Source organism: Camelus ferus, chromosome 6, assembly GCF_009834535.1.
Source record: "Camelus ferus isolate YT-003-E chromosome 6, BCGSAC_Cfer_1.0, whole genome shotgun sequence".
Lineage (NCBI taxonomy): Eukaryota > Metazoa > Chordata > Mammalia > Artiodactyla > Camelidae > Camelus > Camelus ferus.
Window position 1 is genome coordinate 19,364,572 of NC_045701.1, and position 19,496 is coordinate 19,384,067.

Consider the following 19,496-nt stretch of genomic DNA (forward strand, 5'->3'; position numbering starts at 1 on the left):
ATAAGTATTATTTCACAGTGACCTATAATCCTACCTAAGTGTTTAAAAAAAAAAAAAAACAAATCTTTTTGATATTTTTTGACAAACTTCCCAAATCAAATTTTAAAGAAGTTTCTTTGACCTCTGGCTAACTTTGAGATGCTTCAAAGGGCTCTGGAAATATCCCAAAAAGAGATATTAATTAGGTTCATTTGGTATGTTAAATTGCATGGCAAGTATTACCAGATAAGTAACCTTCTTAGGTTATAGTAGGAAAAACATTATTAATATATATATTCTAGAAATTATATGTAATTCTTTTTTTTTAATTGATTTATAATCTATATGGAATTCTTTTTTAAAAAATCTGGCATATCCTGGTAAATGCTACCAATCATAATTCTAGTTATTATCTTAAAGCATTGTAAGCAGCACCTAAGTTTCTTGTCTGTTGCACTGTAATAAGGTTTTTAACCATGCCTTAAGTTTTTTACCATCATAAATAGTTATGGTTTACTCTGATGCCTTTGCAAAATGCCTCTTCTTCAAGGTTTATAGAAAAGGCTTTTCTGGTAAGTACAGGTTTCTGATAACAGTCAGACCATAATACTGGACTGGATAAGAAATGAAACAATTCTAATGGAAAACTTGTTGGCTTCATAAAACCGTTAACAAACAGGATTAGTTATATAGGACTGAGTGAACTGCTGAATAATGGCTGTAATTTTTATGGTTCCTGCCTGAAACATTACTAGCTTTTATTTATTTATTTTTCAATTAAAAAACATTACTAGCGTTTAATCTGTGTTTTCCAGATATAAAGAACCACTTCTCCTTAAGTTAATTATGACTCACAGCAATTTGGTAAATGATACCTATGTAAGCAGACTTGGAACAGTTATCTTTTCTATCTGATCCCTCCAGAGATTGGAAACGCTTAGATTCCCAGTGGCTTTATCAGATAAATTAGGAAGACCACGTCCTACCAGGTATAGGAATCTCAAGGTATTTTGAAAACCTTGAAAGGAAAAGTCTTCACCTAAATCTGTAAGGCAAAATCTGTGACAAACCCTTGACATGGCTTTCCTGGCCCTAGGAGACCTTATGAAAATTTCAGTCTGAGACTCCTTATGAAAAGTTCCAGCACAGCCAATGTAGAAGAGCCTATATGATCAAATAATCAGACTTAATTTGTGGACAAATTAATCTTGATTTGGATGTATTTGATATAAATATGGGTAACTTTAGAAAGAAAAGATTTATGTTTCAGTGAATATTAAATTCTAGTTTTGTTCATGGAGGTCTGTATTTATGACCTAAGACTCACTTCCCAGATAGTTCCTTGTTGTTTGGTTATATTATTGCAAAGTTTAATTGAATTATTGAAAGGACAATCTAAGTTTGTTTCTGAGGCTTATCTCAGAAATCTATTCTTGGACGGAAAGCCAGTGCCCTGTGACCTGCAACCAAGAGATTATGCATCCTGGAAACGACAGGATTTAAAGGACTATCTCCAGCCGAGATGGAAGCACCTTTGTCAGGTACTCTTAACTAGCTCATGTACAATGGACTGAAGGGAATTGACTCTTGGATTAATATTCCTGCTTACAAAAGGCCTCCGCACTGAACTGGCCTATAGAAAGGACTGCTGACCTTAAAATCACCTTAAAACAATGCTCAAACAAAGGAGAAGCTACCAGACTAGGATGAGAAGATGACATCTGAGGTAGACAGCTGACCCCAGACACCGGACCAGGCCTGTACACCAGTTACCTTGATGATTGTTCACACCTTTGCTTATGAGCTAAATGTATTTCAGTCTTATGCAGAGTTAAAGTTAATCTAATTGTTAGGTTTATGGTCAATTACTTATATCCAGTACTTCTGGGCTACCTTGGTGGGTTTCCCCACTCCAGGGCTCTAACTAGATAGCCTTTAGGAAATTTATTCTAGAAGAAAGAAATTATAGTTCTATTTAGGATGCTATTGACATTACTAGGTGGGATCCCTCACATGGCCAATCAATAATACCTGCTCTGAGCCTGGCCATAAATATGAATTTTCTTTTAAGATCACTCAAAGCAACAAGCACAATTTCAGCCAAAGAATATAACCTCCCACAGTTACGGAAAGGACTTATATGGTTAACACCAGGCAATGGACATTTAAGTTTAAAGGTTCCCCTATGTTGGGAAAAATTAAATTATGCTAAGGATAACCAATCTAATAACACTAGGAAATTTGGCTGGGCATCTTACGAGCAATGTGTTTTATAACATCTTCCTTACAGATAAGGATGGGTACAGAACAGACTAAGTCAGATGACCTGGGGATACACTGAGCTGCCCCTAGTGGAAGTTCTTGGCTTAAATTCTTACTTATGACCTTACTAATACTGCTAACTATATTATTTGTGTTTTGCCTATTTTACAAAATTGTTGTTTCTTGCATTACCAAATGTGTGACTGAACCTCTAATGAAATAATGACTAGGCAACTTGAAACAGTAGACCAGATAGATATACACTTCTGTATGAGACCAATGATTGTAATAGTGTGACTCTAGCTGTGGGAAGAAGCAACAAGAGGGAATGTTTTCCTGGACGGTAACAGACTAGTAAGACAGGTGGTCCAGAGACTTTTTGCTGCTGTTAATAAAGCCTAGTCCTGTAATAGCACATTGAGCGGCCTATCAACGAAATCCTTGCCTGACCTAGGAACAAGCATTCCCAGCACCGTGGGACAAAATGGTCATGAAATACCTCCCAAACTACGGTCGAAATTTATCACCATGAGGGAGCCCTGCTAACTAAAAATTGGCACTTGCCATCTACCGCTGCTTGGATTAACTCACGAGCCGCTGCAGCCACTGACCTCCCACACACCCTGAAAGGAGTTCAGGATGGACATCAGGAATGAGGCCCTCTATGCTCTGGGAAAATGGGCTGAACAGGCCTTCAGATAGTTAGATATTTTCAGGAGAAGATTTTATGATTCTTGCATCTTCTCCTGTCTAGAAAAGCACTAAAATCATTAACAATGACGTCTGCTCCTGGTGACTAGCAGCAGCCTCTGCCTAAACGTGTACCTGGCTGCACGTAACCTCTTCACTGAAATCATATATGAGTTTTCCCCTGCCTCTTTGGAACAGTTTCTCAGAGTTTTGGGGGATGCTCTCTCCCAGGCTATAGTCCTCATTTTGCTTCAAATAAAACTTAACTCACAACTCTCACATCGTGTGATTTTATTTCCGTCGACAGTTTCCAAGTCTCTCTAGCCACATTTCAAGCACTCAATAGTTTTATGTGGCTAGTGGCTACCACTTTATTTTCAGTGCTGAATACTATGCCATTGTCTGGATGTACCACATTTTACTTATCCATTCACCTACTCAAAGACATCTTGATTGCTTCCAAGTTTTGGGAATCATGAATAAAATGACTGTAAACATCCAAGGCAGGTTTTTGTTTAGACATAGTTTTCAGCTCCTTTAGGTAGATTCCAGAGTGTGATTTGCAGAATCAGATGGTAGGAGCAGATTGTGCATTTTTACTCTGCTGACCAATACGTCCTGGAAACTCACCTCCTTGGTTCTGTGCCTGCAGTCTCTCCTGGTTCTCCTTTCACCTCTCGGCCACTTCCTCTGGCTTCCTCGCCTCCTCCTGTTCCTTAAAGGTTGGAGCCCTGTCCTTCCACCCCATGATCAGCCTGGGGAAGTTCATACATTCCTGGCTTCAACCCCTGGAAAATTTCCTTGGGGAGCAGAAGTAGGAGTGAGACTGTTTCCACCAAGTACAAGTGAAACTGAGCAGGACTCTGTGGAGCCCTCCTGGGTACAAATCCTTCCCGGGTCCCCTATTTCTCATCTGTAGGAAATAGGCTTCATTCAGCCTCCTTGACCATCCCTGAGTCTGAAGGGCAGATTCAAACAGTTGGTAATCAGAGAAGGGAGGGAATGCAGAGACAAGGGAGGAACAGTCAAGAAACAATAGTGTAATGATTAAAGCAGGGTCCTGGTTCCTCCTCAAAGGATATACATAACAGCATGAGTTCTTCTGCAGGAACTGTGGCAGAGGTAGAGGCAGAGGATGGTAACTTCAGGCTGAGTCCAGGAACACCATTGTGTTACCTCACCACCAACCAATCAGAAGCAAGCCACACATCCTGCAGTCCTCACTCCAAATTTTGCCTATAAACTCTCCCCCACAGCCATCAGGGAGTTCAAGTGTTTTGAGCAGGAGCCGTCCGCTCTCCTTGCTTGGTCCTGTAATAAACCTTTCTCTGCTGCAGGCTCCAATGTTTCAGTTTGTTTGGCCTCACTGTGCGTCGGGCACACAAACTTACGCTCGGTAGCACAACCTGTTTGGAGCTGACGTGGCGCCACCTGCCTCTCTGTGGACTTCTTCACCAGAGAGGGGAGAGGCAGCAACAAGCTCACGCTTCCTCCTTTGAGGTGCTTTTTTCTGTGCCCACATGTTCCCAGGGTTTGGGGAGGCTGAGCCTTTTCCTTTCTGCTAATCCAAACTGTGAAGGCAACTAATTATGAGCAAAAGAATCACAGGAGCAGAAAGAAAGAGACACAGTCTGTCCTTGAGGGCAGCGGAGGACCCTGCCGGCAGGGCAGGGCCACACAGCTGCTGTCTCGTTCTGGATCAGTCTCGGCGCTGTGTAGTCACTCTGGCAAGTTACCTCAGTTTCCATGTTTCGGCTAGGGTTGCTGAGTATCGCCAAAGGTGAAACGTGTGGTGCTGATACGGAGCAGAACCCTGTGGCCCCCTCAACCCCAACCCCACCTCTTATTTGTAGAAAAGCTGAAGTCTCCCAGGCCTCCCTGAGTCACAGAAGAGCAGGCTCAGGTAATTGATTAGGACAAGCCTGCAGACTTTGGAGGATGGCAACGATTCTGATGGCCTATTCTCAATGATTAACTGAGATTATGCCTTCATTTCCCTTTAAAACTTTCATGGCAGAACAGAATCTTTGGAGATGGGGCTCTTTTTGGAGCTGGGGAGGGATGCTGGGTCCACCAGATTGCAGGCATTCTGCTTAAAAGCACCTTTCCTTTTTGTCACCAAGGCTGTTGTCCCCAGGATTACACCCCTGCCTCTCCATCAGCTAGAGACCAATTACTCTCATCTAAGTCTCAAGAGGCAGCTGCAGAGAAGAAACAAGAACTGGTTAGAACCAACGGAGTCCAAGATGATGGAGGATGTGACTCCCAGTGGACCTTGAGCCTCATTATACACTCACTGTAACATATTAGCATGCTAAATGACACACCCACCAGCGCCATGACAGTTGACGATTGCCATGACAACCACCAGAAAAGCCCACACAAGGACTGAAAAGCTCGAACATGAACTGATTGGCTCCATCACACTCAGAAAAAGGACATGATCGCAGAGGCTTCCCAAAAAAAGGCTACATAGCCCGAACTGGGCCGGAGCTGTCTCTACCAGACATCTTGGCTGACCGCTCCCCACTCGAGCATTTTCCTTCCATCTCCCCTTCTGAGCAATAAAGTGGCTGTTCACTTCATCCCTCTGCCTCTGCTGCATGAATTCTTTCATAGCCAGTGACAAGGACTGATATTTTAGTGGGCTTCCTAATTTAGTGGTCTCACTATCTGCTAACAGTGTGACCGGCACATAGCAAGCCTGTAATAGGGAAGAACAAATCTGACTCCATATTAGATCTGTTCCTTTAGTTCTAACCCTGTGCTCTGTTTCCTGTGCTTAGTCTTACTGGTTCTGCACCTTTTGTAAAAAAAGAATGTTGTATTTCTAGCCTGAAATATATAGGATAGCCCATCCTCAAGTCTCTGACCATTAAGGGTATAACATTTTCCATTCATACAGAGATAAAAGGCTGCAGAACAGACAGTGACATTTGCCTCCTTGCAGGTTTGCAAGAACATCATGACCTGACCTATGTGGACAGCTGCAAGAACAAAGGATTCTAAAGCCAAGAAGTTTGCAACAACAAACCACACCCTTTTTTAGTATCAAAGGAGCCTGAATTCTGACGAGTAAGATGGTTCTCCAGGACATTAATGTGCCATTTTCTTGGTCTGCTGACTTTCCCAATAAAGTCTTTATTCCTTGCCCCAACACCTCATCTCCCAATTTACTGGCCTGTTGTGCGAAACGAGTTTGGACTGTGTAACAAGCCCTGAACAACTACCAGTTTCTCCTCCATTCCTCGGCCTCTCTAGCCTCCAAATGCTCCCCTCCAGCTAGGGCCAGCCCTCCTAGTGGCTGGATGGGCTATGGGGGCCCAGAGACCTTACACCCTCTGCTCTCCTGCTTCTGCTGAGAGGTGTAGGCTACTGCTGGCAGATGCCTGGGGAAACTGAGGCTCAAGGGCACCATTTCATCTTAGCAGCAATTAAAGGTGGGAAAAGCAAGAGTTCTTGTCCCTTTGGGGACACAGTTAGTTCATTCATTATAAATACACAGCTGAGAAATATGAACCAATGAAACAAACAACTATGCCAAAATCCCACAATTATGAAAAATTTATACTCAATGAGTGGAGGACAACAAAACCACACAAAGAAGAATGTATTTAACAAATTCTGCTAAGGAGTATAGAGGAATCTGTTAGGAAGAATGGAAGTTGATTCATGTCTTTCAATTCCTGTCACACAAATTCTAGATCAGGATATTCTGCAGAATCGTGTAAAAGATTAATAGGTGATGTATGAACGCGTTTCACTCAAACACACTGCAGAAAATCTGCCTCAGGTGCCAGAAATACGCAACATGTGTTCGCCTCTGTTTGCTGCTGTATTCTCAGCCTCTAGAGTGTCTCACAGTAGTGCTCAATAAACATTCGCTCGATGAATAAATTACCATATTTATGATCTGATAAGCACTGTAACAAAGGAAGTTGTTTAGTTTTGTCTAATTCATTGTTTCCCAAATTTATTTGACCATGGAACCCCTTCAGAAAATGCACTAACATCCAAAGAGATAAGAGGAAACTGGTTTGGAAAACATTTTTAGAAGAAATATATATTTATCTTAATTTAGAAAAAATATATATATATAAAACCTACTATTGAAGTAATTTGAAAAATAGAGTGAAAAATGGAAAAGAGTAACAACAGGAGCATTCAAGTATATTTACAACAAAAATAATAAAAATTAAGATAAAAAAACCATTAGAATGAGAGAAACTGTGACAACTGTGACAGATAAAAATTTACTAATAAAATATACAAAGACCAAATACAGACTCATAAAGAAAGCAGACTCCTAAACAGGCAAAGAACACACTGACCAGGCAGTGTGTATAAGAAGGAATTGTGGTCAAGCATTTAAAGGAAAATATTTCATTTCACTAATAATTAAGGAAGTGTAAATTAGCCCACTTCCAGACCATTTTGCAAATGTTCGATCAACAAGTTCTTAAAATCCTGTTTTAAAGTTTACTTTTGGAAGACTTTGAGGAAACACACACTTTGGGACATTCTAGAGTTGCTATAGGTTGGTACAGTCTTCCTGGAGGACAATCTGGCAAAGTTTATCAAACAATACATTAAAATAGCTGTACGTTTTGACCAAATTATTCCCTGCAGAAAAAATTCAAGGGAAAAAAGCCAAAACAAAATGTTTGCATAGGGCAAGAATTCTGAGGGGGAAGGAAGGCAGAGAGAGGTGGTGGGGGTATGCAGACTCCTTAGTGGAAAGAAAGAATCTGAATTACCTGAAGACTTTTTGCAACCAACATCTGCTTTACTCCTTCCCTGAGTTTCTGATACTTTCTCTCCATGCTGTTGCCTATATTCTCCTGGTTAGGAATCCCACTCTACCATTCCACCTTTAACGTTTTTATTTTTTAACTTTATAACTGAAGTGTTAAATGTATTTTAAGAGCGTAAATCAAACATAAATGATCACAAGGTGAACACATCCACGTAACTACCCAGGTCAAGAAATATCACATCAACCGCCCAGCCCAGTCCCAATTTCTGCCTCCATTCTCGCTCCATTATCTTATACCTAACGCTATAAAATGATCTGCCTGGTTTTGACCTTTGCATAATCATTATCACATAGTAGGCATTATTTTATGTCTTACTTCTTTCACTCAACATTATGCTTGTAAAATACATTTAGGCTGTTGCTGCAGTTTTTGTTTGTTTGTTTGCTTGTGTTTTTTGTTTGTTTGGTTGGTTTTTTTGCTGTTAGGTATTCTATTATATTAATATACTACAATTTATTTATCCAGCCTATTTTTTATGGATGTTTGAATTGTTTGGCTATTTACAATTATGCTGTTACCAATCCTGTATACCTCTTAGTGTATATGTGTACACATTTTTGCTGGGTATGTACCAAGGAGTCGGGTTGCTATGTTATAGAGTAAGTCTTTGTTCAACTCAACTTTTTTTTAGATAATGCAGAACAGTTTTTCAAAATTGTATTGGTTTGCACTCCCCACAGCAGTGTATGCGGATACCCATGGCCTCACATTTTTGCCAACTTGGCATTGGCAGTCTTTTAATTTTAATGATTTTGGAGGGTAAGTGGTGGTACCTCACTGTGGTTTTAATTTGAATCTTCCTGATGCAAATTAAAGTGAAGTGAAAGTGCTCCCCCTAGTGAATAAAATCTGAATTACCTAGAAGGGTAGTTTGCTATAAGTATTTAGGCTTCCACTGTATCTGGGCCTTCCTCCACCTCTCCTCCTCTCCCAAGAGTCTCTAAGAACGAAACGTTGACCATCTTTCATAAGTTCATTGTCCATTGGATATCCTCTTTTACAAAGTGCCCCTTTAAGTCTTATGCTCATTTTTCTATTGAAATATTTTTTATATTAACTTGTAACAGTTATTTACAGATTCTGGCAGAAATTCTTTGACAGTTTCATGTGTTGTTGCACACACATTTTCCATTTTAAACTTTTAAATCAACTCATTTTCATCCTTACAAAACAGAGACTCAATGCAAGTTCAGTTTGTTTTGTCATACTCAGATATGACCAGTAGATGGCGACCTAGCCTTGCGCCTGAGCCTTCCATTGGCTGTGCCTGATTCTCTCAAAAGATTTTACAAGCAAAGTGAGAAATCAAACTTTAAACCATTACACAGCTAAATGAAACACAGCTAGAACTGGGGGGGGGGGGGGGGGGTGCTGGTGAGAACAACACATTAATGTCTTTTGCTCATAATAAATGAATAAAAAGGTCTTTACCACAAGGCAGGAAAGACGATGAGGCGAGGAGGCCCTGAGGTGGGCGGGGTACCAATTGAAATCCGTGGAAACAGCCTGAGAGTGACCTGCAGGAAGATGAAAACAGAATTAACTACGATGGGTGGCACGTGGACACGGTTCCTCCGTTCCTCTGTTTACAGAAGGCAGGTGCCCACGAGCACAAGGTCTGAGAGGGGAGAGGAGCAAGGTCAAGGGGAGAATTTTACCACTTTCTTTCCCTGATTCCTCTTTTCAGTTTTGTTTTTATTAATGATATCCTGTGATTGCCTAAAACTGACTTGGTGGGCCTCAAAGACCTGGTGGGAAGCCTGTCTCCCTCTGCCTCTCCTTCCGTCTCCACTCAGGGTGCAGGCTCCCCTGAGCTGACCCCTAACTCTGTTGTGGACAGACCTTCCAGCCTCCTTCCTCCTCCCCAGCCCTGCTCCCCACTGAATGAATAAATGAATGAATGACAAAGTCCTGGCCTTCCTGAACTTAGAACTCAGAGCGCATAAAACCCACCCTCAAAGGAAAACCCCAGGGGAGAATGTGGAATAGAGGTGCAATTCCAATAGGGAGCTTGACGGGGCAGGTGTGATGGGTTGGCTTGTGATGCGCAGTGATTATGAGCAAGGGGAATTATGAGGACGTTTAGTGGACAGGAAGACGGGCCCGAGGCATATTTGGGATGTGGTGAGGTGACCCCTTCTCTCCAGCCTTCACAATGGTCATTGGCCAGAACACAGAAATATCAAGCCAGAGACTCAGCTTATTTCCTGGGACAGCCAAGACAAGATTTCCAGCACTGTGGGTGTCACCACCTCTGATGCCCCTGAGACTTGAAGCAAAGCCTGGCACATTTACAAAGTCGAATGAACTCACTGGTACTTTTCATTCTCACCATTCAGAAATGCCTGCAGGTTGGGTTGCACCCCTGAAACTCTCTCTGTCCCACATTTATTCAGACCCAGCAATACCTGCCTTACAGCCCATGGACATAAAGAGAGGCTTTTTCTCTTTTGTTTTCTTCACTGGGGATGATTGAGCAAGCCGGGTTTCTGAGCAATGTGGAAGTTCCAACCCTCCCAGGATTTCACACTTGCAAAGGCAAAGGACCTTGCATCACGCAAAACTCCTGGCACTGGGGGCTGCCAGGGTAGGTGCCCAGAGGCTGGGGACTGGGTGGGACAAGAAAGTGCACGCCCGTGGGTGGGATGGGTGCCCAGGACCAGGCTCCGCTCCTCTTGGGTCTGTCTCTAAAGGGGGATGTTTAGGCTAACTGCCCGTCTCCTGCCTCCCACACTGATGGCACCCACAGCCCGGGTGGGAGAGGATGCCAGGCAAGAATGCACATTAGTGTCAATGTTGTCCCTTAAAGTTTGGGGCTTGGAGTCTCCCCCTATCCCCTGGCCCAAGTAGCATTCAGTGGTTTGCTGGAGTTGGTTTGTAATGCCTGTAAGAGCTACTTGTTAAATTTTCAGGAATTTTGCAAACCAGTTGTTAAATGATCATTATTTTAACAATTAGATTATAGTCTCACTAGAGAATAAGTTATATTTTTAAAAAGCAACAAATACTTAAAACTTCCTGATTGTTTTACTGCATTTTGTAATGACACACGCTTTTGAGGCTGTCCACGCCTCCTGTGCCTGCTTACTGGGAGTATCAACCACAGTGTGCTGCTGCCCACCTCCTCCCATTTCTGTATTCGAGAAATCAATAAATGCAACCAATCAGAGCTTTTTGCCCCAAGTGCCTGTTACACAGTTGCCAGAGCACCCCTGTATCTTGCCCACAGCTCTGGGGACCTGGATGTGTGGGGGCTGGGAGGACGGCCAGCCCTGGGTTTTCCGCCTGCTGCTGCCTGCTCTGACCTTTTGCCAGGCAGACAGGGAGGAAGGGAGGGGAGGAAGCGGAAAGACACTGGGAAACACCCTTGGCTCCCCTGGAACACAGAAGGGGAGAGCCTGGCTCACTGGCAGGTGGGCAGGACTATCTGGAGGAACTCAGGGGAGAAAAGCCTGGGATGTGAGGAGGGTGATGAGTAGAAATGAAATACGTTAAGCGACAGAGTGGAAGAAAGGGTAGCAGCCCAGGAGGCGGGCCTGGAGAAGACAGAAGAGAAACAGAATGTGGCATCCTTGTGGCCACAAAAGGGAGATGAGCCCAGAAGACACAGAAGTTGAGCCCCGTGGAGCTGGGGTTTTGGTGAAGGCCTGCAGAGCTGGTGCCTGTCCTAGGCTAGAATGATGGGGTAATGATGGGGAGGCTGGAGGAAACAGACAGGAAGTCACCTGCTCCCAGTCCTGATGTGGCAGCTTCTGGGGCTTCTCCATCCTCCCTGACTCCCTGACTCACTCGTCAGCACCCTCCTTAAAATTTCCCCAGGGCACCCCTGACCACCTCTCACCATACACTCACCCCCAAGGCGTCCAAAGCCTTCTATTGCTGGAAACACCCCTATTGCTACCTCGAGCTGGTTGTCCCACAGGCACCCGAACTCCTCACCTAGTCCTCCAAACCTGCTGCTCCCCACAGGTTCCCAACTCAGGAAGGTGCCAAACCAAGATGGCCTCCTTGGTCCAGCAACCCTCACAGCTCAGGGGAGCCCCCTCCATCTCTCCAAACCCCTCTTCCTTCCCCACCCTGCCTCCCTGGCCTCTGACCACTGCTTCCCAAACTTAAATGACTTTTTCTTTCATGTGCCTCACATTTTGAAAGATGCCTGTAACAGTGCATGTATTAAAAATATCACCTACCCTTAAAGTTGCATATACAACTTCCAATCAAAATTTCACCCATTAAACACCCACTGAGCAGTGCCGGGCCCAGCAGGGTACCAGGTACGAGGGATGCAGAGGAGAGCAGGGCCCAGTTCTGGTCTTCCAGGGCTCAGGGACTTCTTAGGGAAAAGTCACATAAAGATACAATAAATTGTAAGAGTGCCCCAAGGTAAGGACAACACAGGATGTGCACTTGGTCCTACTGGACCCTGGTGGTAAAACTGCCAAACCTAGACATCTGGGCACCCTCCTTGCTGCCTCAGTATCCCTCACTTCTCACGTTCAGTCACTCCCCAGGTCCCTGGAGCACATCTCCTCTCTTCCACAACCTCAGCTTGAGTTTGGTTCACCACCCTCTGCCACGTGGACTCTTGTCTCCAGATCAAAGCCAGAAGGGGATTCCTGGAGCACAAAGCTGACCGGGTCATTCCCTTATGTAAACCTTTGGTGGCTCCCTATTGCGCTTAAGATAACGTCCAGCCTCTCGTTAGCTTGGCTTCTCTGCCCTTTCTGATCAAACCCACATTAACAGTAGGATCATTTCTCACTTACTTGTTCACTTAACACCAATTTAATTGAACAATTACTGGGCGGCAGGCATTGTGTGGGGCACCAGAGTCCTGAGAGGACATGGTGCTCACCACTTCCTCTCCTGGAGCCTGTGGCCTAGCAGGGGATACAGATATTAAACAGACACTTGGACAAATGCTTATCATTGTGATGATTGCAGGAAACAGAACATTTCCTCCTCGACTCCCTGCTTTGACCACAACTCCTGGCAGTGCCTGCCTCCTGGCCCTGCCTAGGCTGTTCTGGCGGTTCTGTCTCCCCAGATGCAAAGATGTGGCCTCTCCTTCAGTTGGAGATCTTTGTACGGCTATCCCCCAACCCCTTCCACTTCCGCCTCAGATCAAGGTTCTCTCTTCTCAGGAATCTTCTCTGAACCTCCCTGTGGTTCCAAGGTGGCTCTCAGCCCCAAGGACGCTGAGTAAGGCCCTGTGTCCTCCAGGCGGAGCACAGGGCTCCTGTGAATGACTGCTAGTTCCTCTTGAGCCACGTGTGAGTATTTGCATTAAAAAACTTTTAATTATAAGACTATTTACATTGATTTCACGTATCAGGAAATGCTGGAGCTGAGTGCTAACCAAGGTAACAGAGAAATACTTCTTAAAGCAAGATGCTTGTGAAGCCAAGAACTTTTAGGGTGACTGTGACTTAGTGAAGAGGGGTGAGTCACGGAGGGAGAGGTGGCTATAGGGTGAGGGGCGCCTGCCATCAATCTGGCTTTCTTTGCAGGGGGGCGAGGGGGCAGGGGGGTCCCCATCTTTCCCACGGGCTCTCAGCCCAGGAGCCCCACTGAATTCCTGCTGTCACCCACCACCCTGCGCCCGGAGCCCAGTGTCTGTCCCTGGACTTAGCTCCTGTGGGCTGAGAGAGGGGCGCCGGGAAGGGAGGAGGGGAACCCCAAGGGGGCGGGAGCTGCTGGACCCTCCCCTCCTCCCCACATCCTAGCGCTGCTTGGGGCAGCCTCCCGACCGGCTGGGCTCCCGCTGGGCCTTGGGGACCACGTCCACTGCCCACCTCCGGAGTCCCCCGTGTCTGCCTGGGCCTTGCAGCTGCGGGCAGGCCCAGGAGCAGCAGAGGTCGGGTAGGGAGGCGAGCCTTGTCACTCACCCTCTCTGAAGAGCCTTGCGTCCCCTCTAGAAGAGGCTTTGTGCTGTCTGGGAGTCCCCCACCCCCAGCATCTTAGCCACAGAGTCCCCAGGCTGCTCCCTCAGCCTCCCCCTCCCTTGGAACCGTGGAGTTGGAAGATCACCGGGTCCGCGCCCTCCCCTTCACAGCTGGGGGAGCCGAGGTCCCGAGAGGGAATGAAGTGCGCGGGTAGGTGAGGGCAGCCTCGCTTCAGAACAAACAAACAGGAAAGGCCGCCTCCTGGGCCTCTCCCAGCCCGGCGCCTCTCTGCTGAGCCCTGCTGCCGGCCTGTGGGGGGGTAGCTTGTCCCAGCTTTCCCAGCTAGTCGAACCCGGAAGTTAGGCCTCCAACAGATGAAACTGCCAGGAGTCACCGCCGCCCCACCGGCCCCTCCGCCCGCACCCACCTCCTTCCTCTGCCGCTCTGCCAGCTCCGCGTCAGGGCAAAGCTTGGCCCAACCTGACAGGCTCTCCCAGACGGGGGCCCGGCGCAGGGGCTGCGCACTGTCTCCGAGGCCGGACTCACCTGGCTGAGGAGTGGCTGCCTGACCGCCTTAAAGAAGGAAACTCGGCCCAGGTGTGCCCTGTTTACCTTCCCGGCTCACTTACGCGGGACTCTCCCCGCCTGACAGCATGAGGCCCCGGCGCCTTAGCCCAGCCCGCAAACCTTCCCCATTCCGGCCACAACCTGCCGGTCCGGCCTCATCTCCTACCACCGGGGACCCCACACTCCTTCCTGCATCACACCGTCCTCCGGGCCTCTCTGGCTTATAGGTGCTGTTCCCTCTGCCGTGAACACCTTTCCCTGCTTCTCCCTATGACGAACTCCTCACTGTTAAGACCAACCTCAAGGACCATCTCCAGGGATGGAGGGCAAAGCACAGTGGTAGAGCACGTGCTTGGCATGTGCAAGGTCCCAGGTTCAGGCCCCAGTGCCTCCGTTAAGGAGAAAAGTAAAAACATAAACTTAAATATATATATATATATATATATATATATTTTTAATATATATATTAAAAGAAGACCAGGAAAAAATATCTCCCATCTTCTGCACAGATGTCTCCCTCCTCCTCCACCTCTCCCTCCTCCTCTTCCTTGTGCCTGGAGCGCTTCTGTACCAACTTTATAGATAATAAAGAAAATACAAGGTCATGAATCTCTGTCCCCACCAGAGTCTCAATACCTCAGGGACAGCAACTGTGTCTTTATCTTCAAATTCTTGGAGCCCAGCACATAGCAGACACTCAAAAAATAGAATAAACGGCTAAACAAAATCAATATATGGACTCTGTCCAGAGCTAAATTAGGAAGCAAGTCCTAACATTACATAAGGATCCCCTTCCAACTCATTTATTTAATAAATGTCTATTGAGTATGGCAGTGTGCAAAGCACCGTACAGACAAAGTACTGGGAAGTCAAAGCTGGAGCAGGCACAGGAGCTTACATTTTGGAGGTACAGACGAGGCAGAGTGTGACTCATAAGGAAATGGCCGGCACTGAGTGACCACTGCTGTCATAGGCAGGCCATCACATTTAGTCCCACAAGGTAGGCACTTTGATTAGTCTCCTCAGTTTTACAGATGAGGAGACTGAGGCTTTCAGAAGTGGGAAGACTTGCAATAGTACAACTAGTAAGTAAGGGAGGCAGGATTTAAACTCAGAGCCCACACACCCAAAGAAAGATCTGGTTTAAGTGTTTTATTATCTTAAGTGGTGGCCGTCAACCTTGTCTGCACACTGCAAACACGTGGAGAGTGTAAAAAGCACTGAGGCCCACCTGGTCCCACTCCAGAAGTCCTGATGTGCTTGGTCTGGGGTGCAGCCAGGGCTGAGAACTCTGCTCTAAGTGGGGGAGTCTGGTCTCAGGTGTGTGAGGTGAGACCTACCTGCAGCAGAGATGCTCCCTGGTGGGGTCAGGGTCCTGGCTGTGGAGACCCTGAGCTTTCCTGTCCCCTTGGGAGGGGACCCAGACAGTGTGGACAGGGCTGGTGCTTCCTCCCTCACATTCTCTTGATGTCTCACCAGCTGTGACCTTCCTGTGGCACTGGAGTTGCCACAGACACCTTAGTGGGGAAATTCCATGGTTTCCATCAGAGGTGGCGTGGGTTCTCCTGGATGCCAGCCAGCTTTCGGTATGACGGAGCCAGTAGCCATGAGCCATGGGTCATGGTGAAGGCAGCTGATGTGAGGACCCTGGGTGGGCAGCTTGTGGGCTGTGGACCTGTCACGGGCTGGAAGGGACTGGAAAAACACCACGCACCTCACAGATCCCAGGAGGCAGGCTCTGTGGGGCAGAGGCAGCAGAGCGGGGAGGGCTCCTGGCTCCTGGCTCCTCATCTGACTGCTGCCCTGGACATATGCTGGACCCCGGGCACTTGCAGGCTCCAAGGGATCCCCAGAGCCATCCTCAGATGGCATGGCTGCAGCCAGCAAAGCTGGGGTTCCCCTTCTCAGGCCCAGGCAGTGACTCAGGGACAAGGATGGAGAGCAGACAGTGACCTCAGCTCCCTTGCCCACTGGGGAGCGGTGACCTTGCCCCAGAACCCCATCAGGAGCACAGAGAGCTGGGCCAGTGGGATGGAGGTTGGCAGTGGGGCACATGTGTGTAGGACACACAGGACACCGCCCCCATTGGCTGACTGCCTTGAGCCCTCGTCCCTCACAGAGGTGCTGTGAGCATCATTTCATTGGGTCCTCTCCTCAGTGCTTGCGGCAGGTGCCATCCCTTCCCAGCTTTTCAGATGCTGGGAGCATGGGGCTCTCCCAGATCACATGGTCCTTCAGTCAGCAGAGCTGGTTCACGTCTGGGGGCCCAGGGTGAGCAAACTAGGCTACCTCTGAGATCTCTCCCAGTGCTGAGAATTTTTTTTTTTTAACTTTTAAAATGAATTTACTAAAGAATGATCTTATGATGGCAACATTTTATTTGCTTTTAAAATTTTTTTCTTCAAGCTTTTTTTTTTTTTTACAATCTCACCTATTTCTGGGTGGAGGGAGGTAATAAGGCTTATTTATCTATCTTTAATGGAGTCACTGGGGATTGAACCCAGGACCTTGTGCATGCTAGGCACACACTCTACCACTGAGCTATACGCTCCTCCTGGTTTGTTATTGAAAGAAAAAGTTCTATTTCTTTATGCTGTATAATAAAGGTAACATAAGAAGGCACAGAGTTACAGGCTTCTTTCTACTGGAATTCTCTGATAGTACAGCGCAGTGTAGTCATTTCTGCAATGCTTGAATAAATTAAGAAAATGTCTCTTTTATGCTTCTCTTAAAAAAGTGATGAACAGTAACAGGGGATGATATAAAAAAGGCCATTTTTTTCCTGTTCATTCTGTAGTACCAGAGCCAGTATTTTTACCATCACAGGCTACAGCTGTCCTGCCTCTCTGACCCTAAATCTAGATGAGTCTTGGGCTCTCTGACCATAAGGCCCTCACTTGGGATGGCCATGTCTATTCTTCTAATCTGGGGGGCTGGGATGTGCCCTGTGGCTTCCCTGCACCACAACCACGTGGAAGCGGCTTCCTTCACACTGCGAACAACTGGGTAAGACACCAGAGGGGCCACAGCAGAGGGTGGCCTCACCCCCAGCCTGTGCTTATTTTTAAGGGCAGAGCTCCTGTTTGCTTTACTTTTGTGTAAGCCCCCTCCCCCATCACCTTTACATGGCACATGGCAGATGCTCCTTGAGTGTTTTCCGAATGATTCAACCCAGGGACGAATCCTTTTGCAGAGACCTGTGCCACAATTGACCTCTAGCATACCTAATCTCCAGGTTTTTAAATATTCATTTATTCAACTAATGTCTGTGATGTGTGCCGATTACATACCAGGCACACATGCCAGTGGCTAGCGATCCAATAACAAGCAAAAAAATCGCTCCTCATGGCATTCTAGTTATGTGGGGGTGGAAATTAATCAGTTTCCCAATTGCACATAAAATGACACTATGAGAACATTACTGAAGGAAAGGGCCACGGGACTATGGAAGTGCTGGCAAGAAAGCCTGCCCGGGGCTCAGGGAAGGCTTCTTGGAGGAAGAGGCTTGCAGAGGTTCCACCCACCCATCCATTATGGACCGCATTCCAAAGCCGGCTTAACAAGGCGCCGGCACACACTGCCTGCTCAAGTCATTTCCTCCAAGGTCCTTCAGAGCAAGAGGAAAACCGACACCTCTGACTACACAGCCCTCACCCAGTGCCATACTCAAACTTTTAGGTGTAAGTTTTCCAGTTAAGGGGAAAAAGACTTTTTTGTTAGTTTATGCAAAGCAGCTTAAACTGAAATTGACTTCCCATGTGCGGATCAGGTTGTTTTTAGTAAAGGGAATGAGCCAGCTCTCCAGGAACCTCAGGGACGCACCCAGATTGCCCAACACCACGGGGCTGGGCAGCCCTGGCACCTCCCAGCCCCTTCCCCTCTCAGTGCCAGCTCCTCCGGAGCCAGGGGTCCACAGGGGACCACCCAGATGGAACCCTCCCGGGGTCCGCTCAGGGCGAGGTCTAGGGCAGGCCTGGAGGAGTGACCCTCAGACCAGCCACATGAGGCACACACCAAACTGTCAACAGTGAGAGGTGGATGGTGACCGTGCCCTCTGATGCTGTGCCTCTAAGAGCCCCGCCCCTTCCCAGGGCTCTGAGCTGGTAACAGTAATCCTGCAGGCTCCGGACATGTGCTGCCTCCCCGCCCTCTGCTTTCTTCCTGGCTTTCTGCTCTGGTCTCCTTTCTCTCTCCTGTCTTCTTTCCATCTCTACTCCCTCAGTGACTTGGGGTGCCAGTGGCTCTATCACAGCCCTGACTTTTCTCTTGACTGTAACTCTTGTCTCTTACTTAGAGCTTCTGAGAGAGTGTGACCAACATAATAAGCCTTTTCAAGCCAGGGCCTCGTGGGGCTTTGAGAAGGGGACTGAAGGCCCTGCAGTCCCTCTAAGATCTGATCTCATCTCCTTCCCATCCGTTCTCCTTCCTGCTGAACAAACTTCTTCCTTTTGGCTGTAGAAAGCACTACTCCATCACCCGCAAACCTTCCTGACGCTGTGGCTTAGAACATAAACTCTGGGCTCAGTTTCCCAAGCTTTGTCCTCCAAAGGAAAACCCGTTCTCTCCCAACATGCCTACTGGCTTTCAGGCAGGCTGTGGTCTCAGCTATGGATTTTGAAGCATCTGTGTTGATCTCTGTTCTAGACCAGAGCTTCTCAAACCTTAGCTGTGTGTAATAACCTGAAAAGGCTGTGTGTTGAAACTCAGAATCCTGGGCCTCCCTGACAGAGACTGAGTTTCAGTACATCTGGGGAGCAGTCCCAGGGTCTGCATGGCTCCCCGGGGATGCGGATGCTGCCAATTCACGCCACTGCACTTGGAGTAGGGCAGCTTTTGCATCTCAGTTCTCACCCAGAGGCGAGGACCTCCTGGCTTAATGTGGGCGAGGAGGACTACATGGAAATAATGAGGGATGAGATAGCTCAGTGAAGACATTTCTAAATACTAGCCTACTAGTATTTAGTGCAGGTTTCTCCCCAAGATGAATCCCCCTTTGCAAAGCAAGGTGCTGAGGAGCTAGGAAACACCCAGGTCACCCAGCTCTTGACTGGCAGAGCCTGGAGTCAGGTGCTGACCTGTCTGCTTGCCCACTGTGTCCACCATGAAGCTGAATTAATGTAAGATTTGACCATTACTGGCAGAACCACTGCCGTCTGTCCCGGCATGGGTGGTCAGCTAGTGTCATCTCTGCAGAGAAATGAAGATGTTCCCAAATGCATCTATCTGTGTGGAGCCCCACACCTGATTACTCCAGCCCTCCTCAGGTTAGGGTGTTGGGATCCGTGTGATGGAACAG

The 19,496-nt window shown here is 47.0% G+C and overlaps 1 protein-coding gene across 5 annotated transcripts in view; it reads right to left on the minus strand.

The window, feature by feature from the left end:
• LOC106731167 overlaps positions 1 to 16,631 on the minus strand; it is a 74,594-nt gene extending 57,963 nt beyond the window's left edge. For 4 of the 5 annotated variants that reach the window (XR_004320478.1, XR_001367575.2, XR_004320477.1 and 1 more), the window contains exons 1-2: positions 14,061 to 14,174; positions 9,180 to 9,265 (exon numbers count right to left, since the gene is read on the minus strand). Coding sequence is in view for 1 of the 5 variants with exons in the window: in XM_032481276.1 (XP_032337167.1) it covers positions 9,180 to 9,265; positions 15,541 to 15,815 (361 nt within the window). In the remaining 4 variants the exon portion in view is untranslated. Of the gene's footprint in view, positions 1 to 9,179; positions 9,266 to 14,060; positions 14,175 to 15,540 lie in introns of those variants that run through there. The other variant, XM_032481276.1, reaches the window with a different exon arrangement.
• Between the last annotated feature and the right edge of the window lie 2,865 nt (positions 16,632 to 19,496).